The 20,957-nt window shown below is 40.6% G+C and overlaps 1 protein-coding gene across 6 annotated transcripts in view; it reads right to left on the bottom strand.

Moving 5' to 3' along the window:
- The window catches only part of MET (MET proto-oncogene, receptor tyrosine kinase), a 142,042-nt gene that overhangs the window by 41,078 nt on the left and 80,007 nt on the right, over nucleotides 1–20,957 (bottom strand). For all 6 annotated transcript variants that reach the window (XM_059711620.1, XM_059711618.1, XM_059711617.1 and 3 more), the window contains 3 exons: nucleotides 7,461–7,595; nucleotides 6,552–6,725; nucleotides 769–929 (listed from right to left, as the gene is read on the bottom strand). In XM_059711620.1, coding sequence (XP_059567603.1) covers nucleotides 769–929; nucleotides 6,552–6,725; nucleotides 7,461–7,595 — 470 coding nt within the window. The remainder of the gene's footprint in view (nucleotides 1–768; nucleotides 930–6,551; nucleotides 6,726–7,460; nucleotides 7,596–20,957) is intronic.

The raw sequence follows: 20,957 nt of genomic DNA, 5'->3' as shown, positions 1-20,957 counted from the left end.
AACCATAAGACTGTACATTTTTGGTTGTTACTATACAATAACTAAAAATTCTGAATTCTCATACATTATGGGATTCAGATCTCATAGAAGGTACATATAGAAAAGAGCCAAACAAGCACAGGTCCTGGATCAGGAATGCTGAGCTTGAAGGCTTATAAATCACCTCGTACCATTTGAATGACCTGTCTCAGCTTCAGGAGTCACCTTTGTAAAACAGGAATGATACTGCTATCTCACAGGATTTGGAAGTGGCTAAATGAGATACACTCCTTACATTACAATGCCAATAAATGTCAGCTGAAGGTAAATTTAAACTCATCAGAAAGAGTCTCAAAAATGTGATTCAGCGATCCTACTACTGATGTTACAAAGTAAATTTAGAAGAGAGGGCACATATTGAGCTATTTACTGATTTTTATAGAAAGAGCCATTGGATACTATATTTGAAAACTTTAAAGATGGAGTGACTCCAAGCAACCAGTGCTTTCAAATCTACTCAGACAATTTCTGAAGAGTTGTTACAAAACCGGCTGAAAACTCCCAAATGCTAGATTCTTCTTTTTTCCATCTAGATAATGTCAACTTTCTCCCTCCTTACTTCTGGTAGAAAATAGATAAAAAAACAACAACAACAAACAAATCCAAAAGGGATGTGATAGACCAAGACTCTTAAGAGATAAATGTTTAGGGACATTTTTTACAGGCATTCATTCAAAAACAAAACCTGTTTTCCAACCACACCCCAGCAAAGTATTTTATGATTCTTACATATTTGTTGTACTCTCACTTAGGGCCAAGGTACAGCTCTCATTTCCAAGGAGAATTCTGGTTTTCTTTACATCAAATTTACTATTCTTCCTGAATCCAAAGTCCCAGCCACAGATGGTCAGCGTTGTCCCTCCTTCCAGAGGGGCACTAGTTGGGAAAACCTACAAGGACAACATAGAACTTAAAAACCCCAGCATATTATCTTTCATATGCGTGGAAAACAAAATACGTTTGCTCAAATAGTCTGAAATTCTTGCATTTTCCCCACTACCTAAAACATTTAATTTTAATTAAAGAAATAATGGTCAGCCTGGCTGGCATGGCTCAGTGGTTGAGTGTCGACCTATGAACCAGGACATCACGGTTCAATTCCCGGGACACATGCTGGGGTTGTGGGCTGGGTCCCCTTTGGGGGATGTGCAGGAGGTGGCTGATCGGTGATTCTCTCCCATCATTCATGTTTCTGTCTCTCTCTCTCCCTCTCCATTCCTCTCTGAAATCAATAAAAATATATTTTAAAAAATAATGATGACAAACTTCAGAGTATCTGAACATTAAAACTATCTGACATGCTGCTCTGGTTGGTGTGCCTCAGTTGGTTGGAGCTTCATCCCATGCACCAAAAAGGTGGTGGTTTTGATTCCCTGTCAGGGCACATACCTAGGAGGCAGCCGGTCGATGTTTCTCCCTCACACTGATCTCTCTCTCTCTCTCTCTCTCTCTCTCTCTCTCTCTCTCTCTCTCCCTTTCTCTTTCTCTCTCTCAAATGAATGGAAACATGTCCTCAGGTGAGGATTAAAGAAACCCCCCAAAACAAAAAAACAAGTTGTTTTCAGGCAATCCAGAGCAGGGACAGAGAGCAGACTCAGCCTGGGTGGGAATGAAGGGCTTCTTGGGCTCCTCTGAAATGAATTCGTCTTGTAGGAAACCTCGGGGCTAAATTAGACATACTTTGGACCCAGTCTTTTATGCTTAGAACTCTGATTATTACTCCTTCAGGGGCCTCTATGAAACTGCTTAAAACGCATTCATGAGCCCTAGAAGCCAAGCTCCAACACATGTCTGGTCTGTGTGCTACACTCTGGTTGCTATGATATTCCCCACCCAGAGAAGAAAGGCACACAGTAAAAATATCTCTTTTGATATTCGTGTTTTCAGTTGCATTCAGCAGCTTTCATAATATCAAACACATAGGTGGTATTCAATACATATCTCCCATTTATTTATATATCATCTACTACGTGCCAGGTAGCAATGTATAAATAAGTGAATTTATTTCTTTTACTTGTTAATTCACATTTATTATTGGTTTGCAACTTTTCTATTTATACCAGTTGGTTAGTTGATAAACTCAGCCTTTAAAAGTGATGTAATATTTAACACATTCAATATATTATTTGTATTAGAAAGAGATGAAAACAGAACTGGAGAGAGCCCCAAATGCGATCTGTATTGTAGTAATGTTTCTAATGATCTCTCTTGGCATTACTTTACATCTCATTGCTAGGACTGTTCCTGCCCCATTGTTCAATGTTAAATAAATAATAGGTTCATTTTATTCTTTCAGGTGTGTGAAAAGTAAAGTTAAACTTATTAATAAGTACATTTACCACATGACCGAGCAATCCCTCTTCTGTGTATGTACCTGAAAAACTCTAAAATACTTATTTCCAAAGATTTTGCACCCCTATGTTCACTGCAGTGGCCAAGACATGGAGACAACCCAAGTGTTCTTTGATAAAGGACTGGATAAAGAAGATGTGGTACATATAGGAGTGAATGCTACTCAGTCATAAGAAAAAGATGAAATACTGCCATTTGTGACAACATGGATATACCTTGAGAATATTATGCTAAGTGAGGTAACTCAGTCAAAGCTAAGAACCATATGATTTTACTCATATGCGGGATATAAAACTGAAACTCATAGACACAGACAACAGTATAGTGGTTACCAGAGAGAAGGGGTGGGGTGGTTATTAAAGGGTAAAGTGGGCCAAATATGTGGTGAGGAAAAATGATTTGACTTTGGATGGCAGGGAAACAATGCAATATACACATCATGTATCATAGAAATGTATACTTGAAAGCTATGTGATCTTATTAAGCAATGTCACCCCAATAAATGACTAAGAGAAATTTATGATTCCTATAACACACACACACACACCAAAAAAACCCCTCTGGCAACTGTAATATAAGATAGCATTAGGCTCTTAGGAAGTCTATAAGATAATGGTTCTTAGACTAAAACTATTAAAAACAAAACAAATTTCCAAGTTAAAAATAAGCTTCTCCTCAGCAGTTTTGTGACAATCGAGAAAGGAAATGCTCTTTCGGGGGGTCATATTGTAAATTGTGCTGTAAAGTACAATAGTGGGAAAACAGCACCACTATGGAGACAACTCAGACCGGTATTTGTTTAAAGCCAGTTAGTGAAAATCTGAAAGTGATTCTTCACAACTTACAAGGGCTTTTAGCAAAATTCAAATTTGCAAAGGTTCCTATCCTTCCCACATAATAACTGCAAACCAAATTCTTAACTTACCTTGTTTACTAACACCCTTTAAAGTTTTAGCTTAATGCTGTTATGGTAGCTATTTTACCCATTAAGCCCATGACACAGTTGTGCCTTTCTTGAAAACTTACTTGTCCACGTCTGGCCAAATGAGAACTGCTAGGAAAAAGCGATCTGTCTATTATTATGTTAGAAATCTAGCGGGAGAGACTAAGGCACCTAACCCTCCGGGACTTTCTTCAGCCTGAGGCGGTCACACAGCTGCCGCTCCCTCTTAATGAGGCGTCCCCATGAAAAACAGCTGCCAAGGCCAGGCCCCCCTGCAGGATCCTCCCTTTCTATGTAAAAACCGAAGTCTGTCACTCTCCATACATCATGACTTTCTATATAAGGCAAAGGAGTTGGGTGATGATTTGAGAAAAACCACCGAGAGGTGTTCAAATGGTGCAGCAGAACTGGATATTATAAAAACTTGGCTAGACCATCAGCTTTTGAAAGACCAGCTCTACTTAGCTTCTCTCGCCAGGCTGAAATACTAGAGGGGGCGTCTGAGGCTTTCCCCTAGCTCCTGGTGTAATGTTCACTCTTCCAGGGGAAAGGAAGGAAGCAGTATTGGGCTACACACCCCTGGACAGAATCAACAATGGGTTGGCAAACTCTGAGTTCTCCTGAAGGGCACAGAATCTCTGTGGGAAGGAAATGAGTGTCCAGCATAAGGCCACAGGGGCCGGGGCTCCCACCTGCCTGAACAGGGGAAAAACAGCTACAAAAGGAGCTAGCCTCCTTTCACAGGTGAAAATGATTCCAATGATCATGTTTTCAAAACCCACCAAGGTAATACACGAGAAAGCTAGAAACAATAATAAAAAAACCTTGGAAAATTAAAAATTGCCATGTATCAATAATGTAAGCTATGAACAATAAGGGAAACTAGGTGAGGGGTATATAGGAAAACAACAACAACAACAACCTTTGGGAAGTTATACTTCGTCTCTTCAATAGGAAAAAAGTCACAACTATATTGATGGCAATGTATTGACTGCATGACCCCTGCCCCCGTAAGATATTGCTGTTGCTTCTTATCTGAGTCTTCTGATCAATTAATAAACCGTTTTATTGTCTCACTGGGATTGAATTCAATCCTACAAGCTATGACAATTTTATCCTGATAAATTCAGAATATATTGGAAAGTGCTCCTCCTTTTCTAAAGCACTTCACGCTGCTCTTTAAGTACAAGATCAGACAATAGGTCAGAAACAAAATAATGGGCTTTCAAGTCTGAAAACTGTCACATGTGGAACTGCCAAGAATTTCAGCCATTGAACATGATGTACCTTGAAAAGCAAGTTAATTTACATTTATTAGAAAGTGAAATCCTATACGTTAGCTGGGTCTTGTGCCTCTAGAATTTAAGACAGATAAGAAAAAGATGAATAATCTGTCTTATTTTGGTTGCAGTCAGAATGTTGAATGTCACGCTCTAGGGCAGCATGAAATCTTCCTAACAGCTATGAACCGAAAGGGATTTATGGGCTCAGCTGCACTCCTTTCCTTCTAACCATACAGCTGAAGCCGCACTGACTCATGCATGAGGCAGAATTGCCAACTAGAGTGTTGGAAAAGGAAAGGTGAGAGAGGAGGTAGCCTCACACATTAGGAGAGATTTTTCTGGTTCCAGAAAATTCTAAAATGTTTGCTCTGTTTTTAACCATTTTAATATGGCTTTCATGATGAATAAAAGGGAGCACATTGGGCAAAATTAAGTGTTTCACGTGTACAGGTTTTCAACCTGCTCTTTATTTAAAACAGCAGCATGGCTATTTTTGAAATAAAATTGTTCTGATTTAACTGTGTGCGCGCGTGCGCACACACACACACACACACACACACACACACACACCACTGCTCATATCTCTTTCATGGAATAGCTGAGCTCAGTTTTCTAGTGTCTCAAATTGCCAAGGCTGTGTGTTTAAAAAAAAGTATAAAATTACATGTAGTTTTAAAAGTATATTAAAGAACACCAAAAAAGCATACATAAACACTACAGTATAGTTTTTTCTCTATCTTCTAGTTTATTCTCTGGCTGGTCAAGCTAAGTTAATAATCGTGTCACACCCAACAGGAAATAATTTGGTTTAAAACTTAGTCACCCCGTACAAATCGTGTCCCAAACCATAACTAAATGAAAACAGCCATGCACTTGGGGGCAGTTCCTGTTCTGACTTGTACGCTTTGTTTACTTGGGCTTGAACCAGGCAACCGAAGCCTTTAACTTGAATCTTTCACAAGGACCACTTACTAAAGTCCAACTGTTCTTCATGCAGCAGAGAAAGTACACACTGGGTCCTCACCAGGGAAGTATTTTCAAGCAAAACGTGTTTGGATCAAGACATTTTTTAAAAGTGCCAGGGAGATTTTCAAAGTACCAAATATGTACTTAAGAATCGAAAGCAGCAGAGAGAGATGGTGGCTACAATGCCATGGCTGAGGTCCACCGCTAGAAGCTGAATTCTCTAGTAAGAGGCACTTTGATCTCGTTTGAGACTCTACCTCCCCAGTGGCTAAAATCGTGCCTGCCGTGTAGTATGTAGTATGCAGTCAAATATGTTTGGAGTAAATTAAAGAAGGAAATGGCTGACACAGTGTAGACTGTACTATAGTCAGCAGCTGCACACTTATGGCTCTTCCAGGACCTTGGAGAGAAGGTGCACAGCCACCCATGGGAGTTTACTATCTTCTTGTCCTGGGAAGTAACCTCTAATCTCTCCTGTGATGAGACAAGGCCACCATCTCTGGAGTCAGACAGGAAGAAACCTGTCCTGTCTGCCCCAGAATGGCTGTGATCTCTAGCTTGCACGGCTCAGTGTAGGGTTGCGGGTTATGCCATGAGCAGATCTCTGTGTGTGGTAGAGGCTCATGTGTAGGCACCTGGCAGATAACGTAGGTGGTGAGGACTCAGAGAATGGGGGAGTCAGGAGGGGACAGGCCCCAGTGTGAGGAAATGGGGAGCTTATTTACACTGCACTAAGGGAGAGCAACTGCCCGAGGAGAAACCTACGCAGTGGGTGTGAAGCAAGCACTTCAGGTACAGGACTCTGGGGAGGTGCCCAAATGCCACCCTGAAGAAAAAACGTGGGGCAGATGGTGCTTCGGCTGATGTCTCATAGCTCAGTGAGTCAACTGAGTTTTAGAATTTTTTTCATTAGTGGGGCTAATGTGTGTTTATCAAAAAGCATACTGATAGCTGCCAGAGATTCCTACCTCATAGACTGTAGGATGACAGAGCTCTTGAGTCCATGTTCCGCTGGCGCATTCCTCCAATCGCGCACATTTGTCGTGGCACCAGCCACACTGCACGAAGGGAGGGGCAGAGAGGCACTGGCTGCAGGACTGGAAATGCTCACAGCCCAAGCCATTCAGTGGGATCTTGGTGATCTGCAAAGAAAAGTGATCGAAAGAGCTCCCAGAAAGTTCGTTTGTTTGTTGAACGAAAACTAAATATACCAAAAATACACACGTAAATATAATTTTACAGAGCCTACGAGAGGTAATACCTACGTGTGCAAATCATGTAATAATGATTACGTGACTAGAGTAAAAGAAATCAAATTCCTTTCTTCCCTCTCCTGCGGGCATGTATGTGATAGAAGTTACCCTGATGTCCAGTGAACACACACCAGCACTGCCATGCGATGCTAGAGGTTCTACTTATTAGAGACGTTTTGCTCTGTGTGAGACAATGTTAAAGTAACAAGAGTATAATGAAGCATCTGGAAAGCACACTTGAGCCTCCAGGAAATTCTAAGTACGTTTACATATCATTCCGGCATCAAGATGCACCTCCTTCTCTCAGAGAAAAATGGGTTACTGTTTGGCATCAAATTCCAATATGCATTTTAGGATCCACCTGCCTGTACTAGAGCTCTTACCTTAGGACTGTAATACTGATTCAGTCGGCTTGTTTTTCTCATTGAGAAATACAGGAGAAAAGGAAAAGTATATATTATGAAGAGGATCTCCCTGAGCTGCTGTCTTCCCTAAAATAAAAATTTAACTTGACTTCAGAAGATCTCTGAAATACTCGAGAGGTGAATCCAAGACAAAGAGAGAAGTCAGAAAGGCCCTCCTGGCTCTGGCAATACATACCCACTCAGGAAGGACGGCACTTACCCTCTTCCCCGTGACCACCAATGTGTAGCCGTTTTGGTCTAATGGATGCTCCACAATCATTTCTGGAGACACGGGGTGGGAATCCAGGCGAAAATTCACATGAGGGGTTGACGATCCCGATCGAGAAAGTACAACCTGAGAAACGAAACAGAAAACACCTTTATTCCAAGAAGCTCAGTTTACATATAAGTGGGAAATGTGGATGGTAACGGTAATAATAGATTTGGAGAGCTTGTGGGTGTTTAAACTAAAGGGCCAATGGTTTATCTCATTGTAAATCAATCTGACATCTAATTTTCTGCCTTGAAGACAATTCATCTGAACCCCCAAGACAGTTTTCCTATGACCTTTTAATGGTTTCTAGGGAAGGAGGTCTCCTAATCTGCCAGCACATGCAGATAAATCCTCATGACTGCACTGGGGACTGGAGGAGCCCAAACTCTCCCCTGAACAGAAGACCTCACTTATGCTATGGGGTTTCTGGATTATTTTATTTTATTATTTTTTAAAATCTCTGTTGTTGAGAATATTACAGATGTCTACCTTTTTTCCTCCCATTGCCTCCCTCTACCTGGTTCCTGTCCTGCCCCAGGCCTTCACCACCCTATTGTCTGTATTGTCATATACTAGTAAGATCTTTGGTTAATCTCCTCCCACCCCTATCCCCCACTCCCCCCTTCCCTCAGAGATTCGTCAGTCTGTTCCATGTTTCCATGCCTCTGATTCTATTTTATTCACCATTAGACTTCTTGCTCATTTATTTTGATTTTTAGATTCAATTGTTGATATGTATTTATTGCCATTTTATAGTTCATATTTTTTATGTACATCTTCCTCTTCTTAAAGAATACCCTTCAATATTTCATATAATACTGATTTGGTGGTGATAAACTCCTTTAGTTTTAGTAGGTTTTTTTTTGTTTTAGTTTTTTTGTTTGTGAAGCTCTTCAATTCTAAATGATAGCTTGTCTGGGTAGAGTAATCTTGGTTGTAGGTCCTTGCTATTCATCACTTTGAATATTTCTTAAACTCCCTTCTAGCCTGCAAAGTTTCTGTTAAGAAATCAGCTGAGAATCATATGGGCACATCCTTGTAGGTAACTAACTGTTTTTCTCTTGCTGCTTTTAATATTCTCTCTTTGTCTTTAACCCTTGGCATTTCAATTATGATGTGTCTTGGTGTGGGTCTCTTTAGGTTCCTCTTGCTTGGGACTCTGTGCTTTCCTGGACTTGTAACTCTATTTTTTTCACCAGGTAGGGGAAGTTTTCTGTCACTATTTCTTCAAATAGGTTTTCAACATCTTGCTCTCTCTCTTCTCCTTCTAGCACCCCAATAATGTGAATATTGGTACACTTGAAGTTGTCCCAGAGACTCCTTACACTATCTTCATATTTTTGGGTTCTTTTTTCTTTTTGCTACTGTGATTGGGTGTTTTTTGCTTCCTCATATTCCAAATCATTGATTTGATTCTCAGAATCCTCTAATATACTCTTGAATCCCTGTGAATTATTCTTTATTTCAGTTAGTGTATGCTTAATTTCTGACTGGTCCTTTTTCATGTCTTTGACATTCTCACTAAGATCCTTGAAAGTCTCACTAAGTCCCTTGAAGCTCCCATTAAGACCCTTGAGTAATCTTACAACCATCATCTTGAACTCTCTATCCAGTTGTTTGCTTGCTTCCATTTCTTTCATTTGTACCAGGTTTCTTTTTCTCTGCATTTTAGTTTCTTCCCTGTATTTGTTTATATGTATTAGGTAGAGTGTTATGTCTCTTGGAATTGGTAGAGTGACCTTGTATAGTATGTGTCCTGTAGAACCCAGCCTCTCCAGTGACCTAAGCTGGGCACGCTAGGTGTGCCCCTGTATGGGCTGTGTGCACAGTCTTGTAGTTGAGCCTTGATTGCTGTTGCCATCACTGGGAGGATTGACCTTTAGGCTAATTGGCTGTGAGGACTAGCTGAGTCTAAAATGGAAGACCTGCTGTGCAGGAGACACCTCTATGGAGCAGGACTTGCTTCAGTGGGGCTTTGGTGCTCATTGAGTCTGCCCCTTGAATGTGTTGCTTGAGGATGTGTAGAGTTGTAATCTGGTATGTGCACCAGGTACACTGGCTCTGGGGCCTCCTGGAAGGTGCAAAGTTAACCACTACTTGCAGCCACTTGGAAGGAGCTATAGAGAGATCTGCAGATGGCTGCTACTTGTATTGGGCTAGGAAGTGCCCAGGTGAGGCCCAGCTGTGAAGCAAGGCAGGTGAGTCTTGGGCCTTTTATTGATAGTTTTGGGGTACACTGACACCAGCTGATGCTTGTTTGAAAGATTTTAGCAAAGTCTGAAGCCTGCACCAGGACAGACCATTTGTATGGGAAAGCAGCTGCAAACAGCTCGGGTGGGGTTGCACTGGGGCGGAGTTTCAGGGAATCTCCAGGGCGGAGCGAACAGCATGGGCTATGCTGGTGGAGACTCAGCTATGGCTGCCAGTCATCTCTGCCACGGGAGAAGTCCCCGTATAGGAACAATTACCCCTGTGAGCACCCTGATCTGGAGAAAGCTGCCCCCAAGTTCCTGCCTCAGATGCCAGCCAATCCAGTTTCTTCCCTTATATCCTTGGGTCCCCCAAAGCCTCCTAGCTGTAGTTCAGAGGGATCGAGGCTGAGTAAGTTTGTGCACAGGCCCTTTAAGAGGAATACCTGGGTCTCCAGCAGACTCCGTGTTACTCAGCCACAATCTCTGCTGGTTTTTATAGCCCCAAGTTATGGGGATGTCTCTTCCCAGCTCTGGAAACCTTGATCCTCACAGGGCAGTTGGTATCTGAAGCTGTGATATCCCTCCCAATTAAAAATATGGCACACATGGGTGTCAGACCAGCCCGTTCTGTGCCTCCACCCCTCCTGCCAGTTTCAATGTGCTTTCTTCTTTACTTCTCTAGTTGTAGGACTTCTATTCAGCCAGCTTTCAGGTGGTTCTGAATGATGGCTGTTTTGTATTTTAGTTGTAATTTTAATGTAGTTGTGGGAGGTGGTGAGTACTGGCGTTTACCTACACTGTCATCTTAGTTCTTCCTCCTGGATTATTTTTTAATCTATCCTTCTGATCTTCCTGACCAGGCAGCTTCCCTTGACATAATGGGAAGCATACTGGATGGGGATTCTGGAGACTTGGCTCTAGTTCCAGCTTTGCTACTTTTAAGCCATATTTATAGACCTTATGAGGTCAAAATAGGCCTTTAGCTACTTTGAAATGCTGTTGTTTTTATAAACCACTACAGGCCTGGCGCATGGATTTGTGCACCGGTGGGGTCCCTCGGCCTGGCCTATGGGGATTGGGCTGAAACCGGCTCTCTGACATCCCCTGAGGGGTCCCACATTGTGTGCAGGCCAGGCTGAGGGACCCCACCGGTGCACGATTGGGGCCAGGGAGGAACTGTGGGAGGGCTCCAGGGCATGTCCAGCTGGTCTCGCTCAGTCCTGTTCGGCCGGACCCCAGCAGCAAGCTAACCTACTGGTCAGAGCGTCTGCCCCCTGGTGGTCAGTGTGCATCATAGCGACTTGTTGAATAGTCGAACAAACGGTTGGACACTTAGCATATTAGGCTTTTATTATATAGGATTAGTGGCCCAGTGCACAAATTCGTGTACATTGAAAGGAAATTAATTAGAAGAAATATTTTAATATTGCTATTCACCCTTTCTCTATAATAGAAGTGTCAACCAAATTCATGATTGATAATGACAGATCGAAATACATGCATGTGGTTGGTGCCAGCGAGAGTTTATATGTATTGCGCATGCATGAGTCAATCTAGCCTTTTATATATATAGAATAAACTTGCTTAATTAGACCTGCTTTCTGATTTAGCTAAACTTTTTCCAGCCCAGTGAAGCACTCCAACTTCTCTTTCAGGTAACTGTCAGTAACACAGCAGTAAATATCAACATGAAGCAGATTATTATTGTAGATCACACAGGGAGAACAAAGGGTAAAATATCATCTGCAGCAGTGTTTGACTATATTCTGTGCAATGAGAAAACCCAAAGTCATTTTCAAGGTCCACCATTTCTTACTTCTTTTAAGACAGGTCAAGTTTCTAAGCTTTCTAAATCTCCATTTTCTGGCTAATGAAAAGAAAATAGGATTCCACTGAGTCTCCTATCTACCTACTCCAGGACTTCTGTGAGGATCAAATGAGATGAGGCACGGGAAAATGCTTCACAGACATTTGGTTAAAGTGTAAAATGTTTAAAGCAAGTTGTATTCCTGGGCTGAAAAAACTGCAAGGAGGCTAGTCGCTAGGGAGAGGAAGCTGGGCGTTGCTAAGTGATGTCATTACCCGGCACCCACAGCCACTGTTTCCGGGCCGGGCTGGGCTGTGGGCCGCATTTTGCGCTATGAGTTCTAGGCAGTGTTGGCTGCGATTTGGTGGGCTGTTGCTCTGGGGTGTCCCACTTGGGGGAAGCCGAGTGTTGCTTTGTGGGTGCCAGGTCCATGGTGCCGTTTGTCTGTGTGCCTCACAGAAGCTCCTGTGTTGAATGTCTGCTCCCTGGTGGTCAGTGCGCATCATAGTGACTGGTCGAATGGTCGAATGAACGGTCGGACACTTAGCATATTAGGCTTTTATTATATAGGCTTGTTCCACCATATGTTATTACTTGGATTATAAATAAAGTTTTACTTCTCAGCCTGGTTTTATAATAAGGCCTGATGGTTTTAACAATGCCTTGGAAATTAAGTTTTCAAAACTGGTGTCATTTCTGCTTTCAGGTATTTCTAATTTGGAATGTTTCTCAGCTATATAATGTTCTTCTCCCCTGTTGCTACAACCCAGTAATAATGAAGTCCAGGGGTAAATCGGGATGACTATCTGAGATGAACACTCAGACTTTAGGAGAGTTTAGAGGTGCTCAGAGAGACTTTCATTCTTATACGAGGGTGCAGGAGGCTGAGCACAGCTCTGAGCTTAAAAATGACTGTGAGGGAAAAAGGAGACATATGTAATACTTTAAACAAACAAACAAACAAAAAGTAAAGAAAAGAAATAAAAAACTGACGGTGACATTTCCCAACATCTCAAACACCCTTTCAGGTTACACTGAAAGTGTGAACAAGTATGGGCATTTTTGAGACTAGGATTAGTTAAATGACTACTCCTTCTACCTCTGCTTTCTCATCTTTAAAACTGGAATGAAAATTGCAGGAGTAAATTAACTGCTTAGTACCTAACAAACACATACAACATATAAAAGTTCTGGGGAACTAGCAGTAAATTATTTTCTTAAACACAATGAAGGAGGCAAGTAGCCTGAAAAAACGTGGTAAGATTCCCAAAGTACCCAATTTGCTCCTAGCGGATGGACTGTAGATAGTGAAACTAACCAAGCTCTCATAGAGCCATAAAAGTTAAACATCATGACATTTCCCCCCTAACATAAGTTCCACCCCAAACGTTCAACACTTTCAAAACATCTCCATTAAGTGGGGTGGTGATATTTGCACAGAAGTTAAATGATGGATCAAAGGTCGTTTCATCGGATTCAGAAAGGATGGAAACTATTTTTATTAATAAATTTAATGCCAAATAGGTATTTGTGACTTTTGCAGTTAAAGTAAAAAGCAGTTTAATTACCAATCCTCCCTCCCTCTGGGAGCTGGTGACAAACAGACTATCTGGACACTAGGCTTCGAAAGCTTCTATCTCAAATTATACAGATTTCAATTATCCAATTTTCCAATCTTAACTCACCACCTCTTATTTTTCCTAGCCCTTACCCCCCTTCCCCCCCCACAATTTCTTGTTGCCAATTACTTCAAACTGAAAAGATTAAAAACAAACAAAACACTCTCCCACAACAAGTCAAAAACAAAACAAAACATCAGTTTCTCTTAATACCCTGACTCTGTTCTCTGCCTCATTCTGTGCTTTCCACTTCACCGAAAATTATTCATCCCCATGAGTCTTTCTCTGAGTATTTGCATTCTGTGTCTGACTCTTGTATCTTCCATTTTATTCAGACCTGCTCAATAATGACCACCTCCTTGTACCCATTTTTCTAATATCTTATTGCTCTCTTAAATATCATTTCCCGTGTTTATAATAAGCAACCTCTTCTTAATTACTAGGCCATCATCTTTGACTTTATCAAATATCTGAAGCCCATCCAAATATTCATTTCTCAGAAAGGATTAACCTTTCTCTCTCTTTTCCTAAAAAAGCTCTTTGCACCTCTGGAACTTGAGTAGATTGATTCAGTTAAGACTTTTTGCCTGGAGAGCACCATATATGTGGTACTCTCCTAATAGGTAACAGCCAGGCATTGTGCTGAGTGCTTTAAAAGGATATGTATTTTTTACTCCTCACAATAATCCTACAGGGTAGATACAATTACTTTCCATAAAGAAAATACAACAACAACCATGAAAGAAAATACGACAGAGACTTCTAGCTGGAAAGTATGAGTCAGGTTTACAAGGAGCTCTATGTAATGCTTAAATCCGTGCGCTTGACCTCTCCTTAAACACTTAGCCGATCCACTCTTGGAGCACCAGAGTAAACACCAATAAAAGGCTTCAACTCTGAGCTCCTAAAAGCCACTCGTGAGTCAAAGCATTTAAACAAATTTCACAATCTATTTGCCTTGCTAAATACTCCTGTTTCAGCAACACTGGCTGCACAAGTAAGTGTGCCTAAGGAGAAAGAGTCCACATCTAAAAAGATGGCACAGGCGAAACTTGACCAGCACAGCTGGCCAGCTCTACTTTTGATCATCAGCTAGGATGAGTGTGGCTTCACACAGAAAAAGCGATGAACCCGAGAAGACAGGAAGAGTGGGTGGAAAGGTGAGGTGACTGTTCGGAACTTTGAGCAGAGGCAAATGCCTTTTTAGTTGATCATTAGCCCTTTCTCTGCAGGGCTATCTAGAGCACAAAGAATGTTTTTCTATAAGTCCACACTTTCACTCATTGCCCAAATTCTAAACAATTGAGTAACCACTTTCACTCTCAAAATACCCCTGAAGCAATGTTTTCAAAATTCGGAGTTCCCTTTGGTTGGCAGAGAGATGTTTCTAGGGGCAAAACTAAATGTAGCATCTAAATTTAATCCTTATGAGAAATCACCGGCAATCTTAGGACAGTTAGTATGAAATAGAAGACTAGAAATTATCTTTTGAGTTTCTACTGTGCTGACAACTAATCTTTAGTGTTTAGGTCTCAAAACCTTTTTCTTTAATGCTCTTGAAAATATAAGACTAATACATTTGGAGTAGGGAGGAATCTGAATTTACTTGATTGTTGTGGCTGTGGCCTCATACTATCTGGGCCAGGACATGGGGAAGGAATGCTAGTATATGTACAGGTAAAAAAATCCTTTGCGGCACGGTCCCAAAATTCATAAGCCTGAACAAAGTAATTTGATGGGGAAAAACAAGTTCTGTAAAGGGTAGGTAATGAGCTTCTTTTGGACCCATACTGTCAATCTCCATTAGGACATGATGAACCAAGAGAGCCATTATTGACAAAATAATTAATTAATTAATTAAGAAATGTTTTTTTTAAGAAAGACTGTTAATCCAAAAGAAAATAAAAGACCACTGTGTGGTAAATGGGAACGTGGGCCCCCATCCCATGCTCCAACTCCCCCTCCTACCCTGTGGTCCATATAGTGAAGGCCGTCAGTAAGGGGACTGTGAGACCTTGGTAGCCTGGCCAGCTTCTCAGTAAAACAACACACAACATCTCTCAAGATTTGAAAGCACGCACTCTAATTCTAAACACCCAGATTTGACGAACAAGTTCACATTCATCCTTCTTGTTTCTGCAATTTTTGCACCTCAATATCCTATATCTTCTTATTTTTACTTTCTAGATAATAGTGTCCCGATTCTGTCAGTCCAGGCTCTCTCTCTCTCTCTCTCAATCCTCACCCAAGGATATTTTTCCATTGATTTTTAGAGAGAGTGAAATGGAGAGGGAGAGACTGAGAAACATCATTGTGAAAAAGACACATCAATGGGTTGTCTCCCACACATGCCCCAACCAAGACTAGGGATTAAGCCTGCAACCCAGGTACATGCCCTTGACTGGAATAGAAGTCCAGGCCCTCCAGTCCAAGGACTAACACTCTATCCACTGAGTTAAACCAGCTAGGGCTCAATCTACTCTCTTAAGATACTCAGTGATGGATGCCTTTGATCATTTGTTGTCTTTTTTGAGACTTCTGTTTTTCTTTCATTGTTTTTGGAGCAATATTTAACATTCAGACATGGATTTACTATAATTTTGTAAAAGTGTAAGTTCTGTTTTCTGTCTTGTTTTAGTAATTTGTGAGCATTACTTAGGCTGGGTAGATTCCAGGCTCTTTAGAGTTGCATTTCAGGCTGTTGTTTAAATGCAACTACATATAATAACTCTTCAATTTCTTTCCAGAGTAGTGCTTATTAGCTCACAGTAGAGCCCTTCATTGGATACAGTCTTATTGGCTAAAGAGGAAAATCATCAAAATAATCACTCACATGAACCTGATTTTTTTTACTCATTAAATTCATTGGGGTGACATTGCTTAATAGGGTCATATAGGTTGTAAGTGTACATTAGTATGACACATGATCTGTATATTGCATTGTGAGCCCACCACTCAAATCATCTTCTGTCACCAAATATTTGGCCCTCTTTACCCTGTACCCTCCCCACACCCTCTTTCCTCTGCTAACCACCATACAGTTGTCTGTCTGTGTCTCTGAGTTTCAGTTTTATATCCTGGATACGAGTGAAATCATACAATTCTTAGCTTTTTTTGAAGGTCTTATTTTGCTTAGCATAATATTCTCAAGGTCCACTCATGTTGTCGCAAATGACAGTATTTCATCCTTTCTTATGGCTGAGTAGTATTCCGTAGTGTATATGTAGCATATCTTCTTTATCCAGTCTCTATCGAAGAACACTTTGGTTTTCTCCATGTATTAGCCACCGTGAATAACGCAATGAACACAGGGGTGCATATATCTGCGAATAAATGTTTTAGAATTTTTCGGGTAGACACCCAGAAGAGGGATCGCTGGGTCATGCGGTAATTCCATTTTTAGTCTTTTGAGGAAACAACATATTATTTTCCATAGTGGCTGTACCAGTTTACATTCCCAACAGCAGTGAATAAGGGTTCCTTTTCCTCCACAACTTCTCCAGCACTTGTTATGACCTGTCTTGTTGATAATAGCCAATCTAACAGGAGTGAGGAGGTATTTCATTGTAGTTTTGATTTGCATTTCCCTAAAAGCTAGTGAACGTGAACATCTTTTCATATACCTGATGGCCATTTGTACGTCTTCTTGGGAGAGGTGACTATTCAGGTTCTCTACCTGTTTTTTAACTGGGTTGTATATTTGGTAATGAGTTGTATGAGTTGTTTATATATTTTGGATATTAACCCCTGTCTGAGCTGTTGTTTGCAAATAACATTTCCCATTTGGTTGGTGTCTTTTTTGTTTTGTTGTTGGTTTCTCTTGCTGTACAGAAGCATTTTAGTTTGATATAGTCCCATTCATTTATTTTTGCCTTTACTTCACTTGCCTTTGGGGTCAAATTCATAAAATACTCTCTAAAACCAAGGCCCATAACTTTAGTACCTGTGTTTAATCTGGATTTCAAGGCCTGGCTTCTCATGCTTCCTGCTTCTGGCCTGTTGCAGTGGACTGTTTGTGTCCCTCCAAAGTTCAGATGTTGAAATCCTAACCCACATGTAATGGTATTAGGAGGTGAGGCCTTTGGGAGGTGACTAGGGCATGGATAACATTAGTGACCTTATACTGGTCAAGGGACCTCAGAGAGTTCTCTTGCCCTCAGCAAAAAGTTGGCTATCTAAGAACCAGGAAATAGGCCTTCACCAGATACCAGATCTGCTGGTACTTTGCTCGTGGAATTCCAGACTCCAGAACTGTGACAAATAAATTTTTGCTGTTAAAGCCACCCCGTCTATGGTAATTTTCTATAGCAGCCTGAACTGACCAAGACACCTGCTTTAGGTTTACTATTTTTTTCAGTATATGAGAGAAATTGGTATTTGTTTAGAAAAAATTAGTTATGAAGAATAGATTAACTTAATAGAAAAAGTGAAACGAGAAGTAGAAGCCGCTGATTGATACTGACAGCTCAAAATTAGAAGTGTAAGACAAAGTACCAGGATTGGAGAAGCACACGGAGAAAGCCAAAGGGCCTAAGGACAACTGTGACAGGGCCCAGTCACGGCCACTGTATGCAGAAAAGGTAGCTGCCCTGTTGGTGGAGCTGAGCTTGAAACAAGTCATGAAAGGGACTCCCCACCCCCAAGCCATTCCTGAGCCACACACATTTGGCCGCGTGTCTTGCCGGATGCTTTTTTACAGCATTGATGAATTGATGATCTGTGTCTACATACTTTAAAATAGCCATAATCCCAAACCATAATATATACCATCAGGTGGCAAAAGTTGAATTGAATGGAGCTCTATTCTATTCTTTCCTTCACTCTTTTTGGAACATGGGCTCAAGTGTTCTTATATTAACTTGATACTACACAGGAAAGGTATACATAAAAAGCAAAACAATTTTCCTTACTATTAAAATACTGACGTGTGTGCATTTCAACTTTTTGAAGTGAGTCGAAATGAGTCAAAACCAGGCTAAGCCCTTCGTAAAAAAAACAAACAAAAAAATCTAAAAACAAAAAATAAGCTAGTAAATTTGTAACCATGTTAAAATACTTTCAAATCAATATTCCAAATACAATGATTGTAGAATTATCCACTCAACACATAGAGTATATTTGTTTCTGAATTTAAGAAGTGATAAAAGTTCGAAACCCTATTGGTAGATATATTTCATGTCTTAAAATGTCTCTCTACTCTTCTAATAAAGCACTCAGACAAGGAACCCCCAGTTATTCCATGCTACCCGAAACAAACAAACTTTAGCGTTTTCCCTTGATTTCAAATACTTACGATGTTTTTAAAAGATAAATGCACTATAAGAATATATATTAATCCATTTAAGGAGATTATACATGAACTGGGCTTACTCTTTAGTTATGGACATATTCTGAAACTATTATTCATAATAGGTTCTTTCTTTCACAAAAGAAATTTTAGAACTCATGAGTATATTTTCTTTGAAAGAAATATATTAAACCTAACAGTCTTTAGGGATATAAAAAATCAATAATGTGCCATTAAAAAAAAGACAAATGATATTTTTATCTGAGCATTTTATAAAGGAGATGCAAAAGTCAGCAATCCTTCGAGAAATGTCATTTAAGCTCAAGCTTTATTTGGCTATGTCTCTTGCCGGATGCTTTTTTACAGCATTGATGAATTGACGATCTGTGTCTACATACTTTAAAATAGCCATAATCCCAAACATAACATATACCGCAGGCTTCCAACACTAAGCATCGACATGCCTTGATAGTGGCACAGGAACTGAAGGAATTTGAAACAGGAGGTCAATAACTGGATTGATTCTCCTTACTGGAAATGAGGAATTATTCTCAAGTTCACTGATTACTAATGCAATCATTTAAGTAACGGTCATAAGTCATGATCACAGGCTAAGGATGTCTTTCTAGGTGATCCCTACCTTTCAGTTTTCTGCTAAAGACCCAACTAGTCCGGTTAAGAGGCACAAGAGAAAAGGGGTAGTGAGTGGTAACAGCATTAAAAAACTGGGGAGAGGAAAAAGGGGATTGGAGAAGCACATGGAGAAAGCCAAAGGGCCTAGCGACAACTGTGACAGTGCCAAGGCACGGCCACTGTATGCAGAAAAGGTAGCTGCCCTGTTGGTGGAGCTGAGCTTGAAACAAGTCATGAAAGGGACTCCCTACCCCCAAGCCATTCCTGAGCCACTCACTCTCCCTGGCCTGACAGTCATGCACAAATATTTTAATAGCAATGCCTTGCATCTAGAGATTAAAGGCCTTATACAAGTGCTGTAAAAAACAAATCAAACAAGCATTGTTTTTGGATGTAGATTAGACGAGGAGCTCAGAAGGGGAGACATGGGCAATCCCTGTGATTAGTCCTGTGATCTTCATGAGTATCGCTCTCCCCTCTCCCACGTAGCTCTGCACACTGCGCTCATGTTCCTGAGCCTTGTTCTTGTCTAAGTCCCTTCCCCCTCCAAATTCTGTGGGCAGCCACGGGCTCATTGTTTATTTATGCTATCTTGAATATTGCTTATCACATTATTTTACTTCATAGCATCCCAAGAGAGTGATCACACAAATAAAAACTGTTTTTGAAATCTATACTGACATGGCTCGACAGAGCGAGAGACTCAAATAGATGTACACATCAGTACATTTAGACATAGTTGCACCTGTACGAGATAAGATACGCATGCTTAAATGTTAGAAACATGTAAAAAATGTCTTCTCTGCTGTACACATAATATTGTTAGCTAAACAATATAATTCTTTCTAATTAAATAACCACTGTGAAATACCTGATTCACTTTGCACCCGACAGCTGGGCTGTCGCTTGTGTTCCCAGCCAGGGCTGAACATAAGCACAATAGGAGAGGCAGAAACAGCTGCAAACTCTTGGAAGAAAACATTTGTAAAGCAACTTTGCCTTTAGGCTTCAGGGTAGGAAGGAAGTAAAATCATTTTTCTGTTCCTTTTTATGGATGGCAGCTGTTTTTGGAAAAAAAAAATGACATCCATTCCATTTTGTAACAGAGACTCCACAGTATTACTAAAACCTGAGTTGCAGAAAGTGAGGCCTGGCCACAGATTTAGCACATTAGTGCAGTCAAAACATTTACAGAACTTGGCCAGCAGCTAGATGACGCTGGAAGGTCCCCTTGTCCTTGCGGCACTACTGACTCCTCCCCTAACATTATTTGCTGTAAACAAACTGGATTTGAATGATATTGACTGTTTGATCCTTCCAGTGTTTTAGGTTTTATTTAAATAAAAGTTTAATGGAGTGAAAATCTCTTAGGCAAGTGTTAGAGAAACAGATCCTCTGTGGATGTCAGTCGTCCTTTGTCTTATGTCTTTCTAGTCTTGGTATCAGGTACATGTTTGTATCTTCGCTACCAAAATGTTAGCTCCATAAAGGCAGGTTCTGTGTCACTGCTTTCTTTGCTTTGCTTATTTGCCTAGGAAAGCAAAGTTAGTAAGCTCCTGATACATACTTGATGAATTAAGAGCCACCTGTCTTGTGTGTGTGTGTTTTTAAAATCAGTGATATCAGTACTTTATATACATTAGTTTCTACTTGTTTGCTTATTTTTATTTCTAATGTGTTGGATGTATAGATAATGGGCTTCTCTTATGAAAATGCTGGGAGGTAAGAATAACATATTTGGCACAGCATTTCTGTTATAATGAGCCTGACGGTGCATGGCACATCACTTGGGTGGTGGAATCTGTCACAGCACAATTTCCCCAGTTGTTAAAGCAACCTATCGAAAAATGGGACTTTATTAGATCTTTAGAATCTGGAAATAGTCCAGGAGGCTTTTGAGGTAAA

The sequence above is a fragment of the Myotis daubentonii genome, chromosome 10 (genome assembly GCF_963259705.1).
Source record: "Myotis daubentonii chromosome 10, mMyoDau2.1, whole genome shotgun sequence".
NCBI lineage: Eukaryota > Metazoa > Chordata > Mammalia > Chiroptera > Vespertilionidae > Myotis > Myotis daubentonii.
The sequence above is the reverse complement of the archived record's forward strand: the minus strand, read 5'-3'. Positions and strand labels throughout refer to the sequence as shown.